The 3525-nt window shown below is 36.8% G+C and overlaps 1 protein-coding gene across 1 annotated transcript in view; it reads left to right on the top strand.

The window, feature by feature from the left end:
- Positions 1-2919: 2919 nt before the first annotated feature.
- The window catches only part of LOC105367291 (frizzled-9-like), a 41435-nt gene continuing 40829 nt past the window's right edge, over positions 2920-3525 (top strand). Inside the window, exon 1 of the mRNA XM_011505947.1 lies at positions 2920-3353. Within this exon, the coding sequence (XP_011504249.1) occupies positions 3156-3353 (198 nt within the window). The 5' untranslated portion in view covers positions 2920-3155. The remainder of the gene's footprint in view (positions 3354-3525) is intronic.

The following is a 3525-nucleotide window of genomic DNA, read 5'->3' as shown; positions in this document are numbered from 1 at the left end:
ATTTCACTGTTTTATTACTGTTTATTTTATTGTTAGTTTACTGGTAGATTTCACTGTTAGAACTGCTGTTCAATGCAGCGAATGTGAATGATCCATTAATGGAAATTTCTTTGTGGACCATCACCACTTGACGAAATTGATAAAATGAGTCGGACCGACGATTGAACATTCTTTTCTTTCTTCAATCGATTCTCTTGTAATTAGAATCATTACAAGAATCTGCATGTTAGAACGACGCCTAACATCTTCTATACCAATGAGAAGGAATAAGTATTTATATGATAGTAGTGGCTTAAGTTTCGATTTCGAACTTGTTATTTTTAAGACTGATTCTTATTACAAATATTACGGACTATTTGTACGCTACTTAGTGTTATTTACTTTATTAAAATATAATGTCATTCTTCTAAATATTATAATAGTTTCGTCAGTAAATATAAATTTAAGTTTTGTAATTGAAATGTACATTGATACTATGTACTAGAATGTTAATGTTGTATAATTTTTTTTTCGTAATAAATTCCCACGAGTATTAGGATATTTTTAATTAATCTTTCGACATACGAGTTGTGTAATATTTATAATTTAAGTACGAATTTTTTTTCAGATACGGGAAATCGCTCACTTCCCTTGTACGACTCGTAGTTGACATGTAGGAAGAATAAATAACGTGCTCGTGTGTTCCTATAAGAACTTCAACAGTACAAAATTGGATTCTTGCACTGAATTCTTATAAGGTGATCGCGAAAGATTTAATATGCGATACCAAGCTTAGATTTAATTAGAAGAATTTTTATGTTGCAAAAGCTAATTTCACAATAACTATCAAGTAGTTTCAGGTATTGAAAATTGAAAACCAATTAATTAAAGTTAAAAGAAGTTTTCCTGCACATTTATATAATTGATATTATTTGATAAAAGGTAGGCATTTTAGACAATCAGTTTTTATACAACCAGCACTCGTTATATTACAGTTAATATGAATATTGTGAATTTAATTTCCTTCCATCGATAAATAAGTTAATCGAGTTCATATCACAATTGGATAATAATTAGGTAATCGCCTTAATAATTATTTGTAAAATTTATGAATCTGATTTATTAGCAGATTTAACAATTATATGCCAGCCGTAACAAAAATATCGAACAGATCTCTTCTAATGCGTGTTTATAGTCAATAATCTTCATATCGATTAAATTTCAATGATATCATGTCAACTTTAGACATATAACTTTTTATCATAGATTAGCTAGTTTATTGTCATACACGTGCTTGTAAAGAAGAAAAAAAAAACAAGTGGTACAATGATTGCCTGAGATCAGCTGAAACGCGCGCATATTAAGCTTTTAAAAACCATAAGTGATCGACAACGGTCATGTAATTTTTAAATCATAATATACACGCCGCGTTGCTATTTACATCAAAGCGCTTTGCGGTCTCCCCCTAATTATTATCCCGTGAGCAAAATCGAGTGAGGGCACCGAAATTCCATCTCACTCACTCCTTAAAAATAATAAGTCCTTCGTGGATAAAAGCAAGCTAAAGGGAAAAAAGACGCGCATATAAAAAAGAGAGCTGCTCGAGAAATGAAGGAGTAAGGAAGGAAGGAACGTGGACACGGTGAAAGGGGAAGGGGGCCAATAAAGGACCACGTTAAAGAAAAAACGGCCTCGAAATGCGTGTATATCAAAGGTCCAAGAATACCAAAACTCCATCGAACGAACTGAATCCTTCTTTCTCTCTCTCTCTCTCTCTCTCTCTCTCTCTCTCTCACTCCCTCTTTTTCTTCCTCTTTATCCATCTATGTTTTTATGTTGGCTCTTTATTTCTCTTACTCTTAGATTCTCTCTTTTCTTTCTTTCTTTACTTTTTTCCTTTTTGTACACATTTCAATTTAATTATTTCAATTTTATTATAAACAGTCATTCTCACATAATCAATATTCACCGATGCTTGATTATGATTCTTATTGAATTCTTATTGAATTTCTTTCTTTTTTCTTTTAAGAACCTAACTGATATACCTACGAATGAGGTAGGCTCTCGTGCCCTGATTTTTTTTCCAACGTCGAATCATCTACATCTTTTTGTAAAAGAATTTAATTTTATAGGAATAAAATTCATGTTTAATTTTTTTTTTCTCTAAATAATACGATTTGATTCGACTAAAATTCGCTTCGATATATTTAAGTGGATTTAGTTGAAATTTTACGTAATTATGTAAATGAACATCGTATAATCCGCGAAATTCACAAATATTTGAATATTACAAAGTGCATTATGAATATTTGTCTGGATTTATAGATCTATTTGGCTGGCCAATAAGTAACTTCGATTAATAAATCCAAAAAATTATGATTTTACATATCGTAATGCTGTACACATTCGTGTGCGTATGTGGGAGAGAAAGCTTAAACATTAAAAAAAAAAAAGTTGAATGTAAGCTGTCGAGTTGTCGGATTTTTATTCAGATAGTTTGCTTATCGGGATATACATATGTAAATTAGTAACGATTAGGGCTACATTAGCTAATGAAAGCGCACAGAACGTAGAAAAAAAAAGCTTATAATAATCTTTAGCAGCGATCTCCGTATAATTCAAAAGTATTCGAAGGGTGTACGGGAGAACGCAAGCTTTCTCAAATAAGCGTAAGGTTAATTTACGAAGCGGAGGTCTCACCGTGGTACCAGTAAGGACGTCAGCGATTAGCCACCGGGAGCCGGTGCCAATGCTCACGCAGGACCGCATAGAGCGCAATAATGAGTCGAAATAGAAATAAAAATCCCAAGCGTCTTTCCCACCTCCCGCTCGTCATCGTCGGCCGCTTCGTCGTCTCCTTCTCTTCCTTCTGCTTCTCATCCTTCTTCCAACCTCGTCCTCCGCCTCATCCAACTACTCCGCAAACCTCTGCCGCTCCTTTCATCCGCTTGGTTCCGCAGCATTGTCGAAGCGGCCGAGCGGAGCGCCGGTTCTTCTCTTACCCCAAAGTCGGCGGCTCGACAGCGCACGTTGCCGCTCGAGGGCCGCCACCTCAGTAAGTTGCCGAGTGTCGAGCCGAGCGGCTCGCGTGCGCTATCCTTATGAGTGTAGCCCGGTAATACGAAACGTTAACCGATCGCCTCCTTGACTATACGTGAGAATCAGTCGTCCGCGCGATGACGGCCTATAACGTGGGTGTGCTCCTCGCGCTAGCGGCCCTTGCCGGCGTTGCGGTGTCCTGGGGAGTTGGCCACCAAGGCGCCAGCGCCAAGTGCGAGCGACTAGGTGTGTCCTTTTGCCGGGGTCTCCGGTACAACCTCACCGCCATGCCTAACTTCATGGGACACGAGGATCAACTGCAGGCCGAACGCGGGGTAAGTTCAATGTTTTTTTTTTTTTTTTTTTTTTATATATATTTTATTATCGTGTTTGAGAGGTTTTCACCTTGTGCCCCATCGATTTGCAATCGAAGTTCTAGCTTGAGATCACGACTTGTCAGCCTCCTTCTTAGCTTACGAGAGAGATTTAATTTTTTATTAAAACGAA

This window comes from Ceratosolen solmsi, unplaced genomic scaffold (genome assembly GCF_000503995.2).
Source record: "Ceratosolen solmsi marchali unplaced genomic scaffold, CerSol_1.0 scaffold7, whole genome shotgun sequence".
Taxonomy (NCBI): domain Eukaryota; kingdom Metazoa; phylum Arthropoda; class Insecta; order Hymenoptera; family Agaonidae; genus Ceratosolen; species Ceratosolen solmsi.
This window is presented reverse-complemented; position numbering and strand designations above follow the sequence as displayed.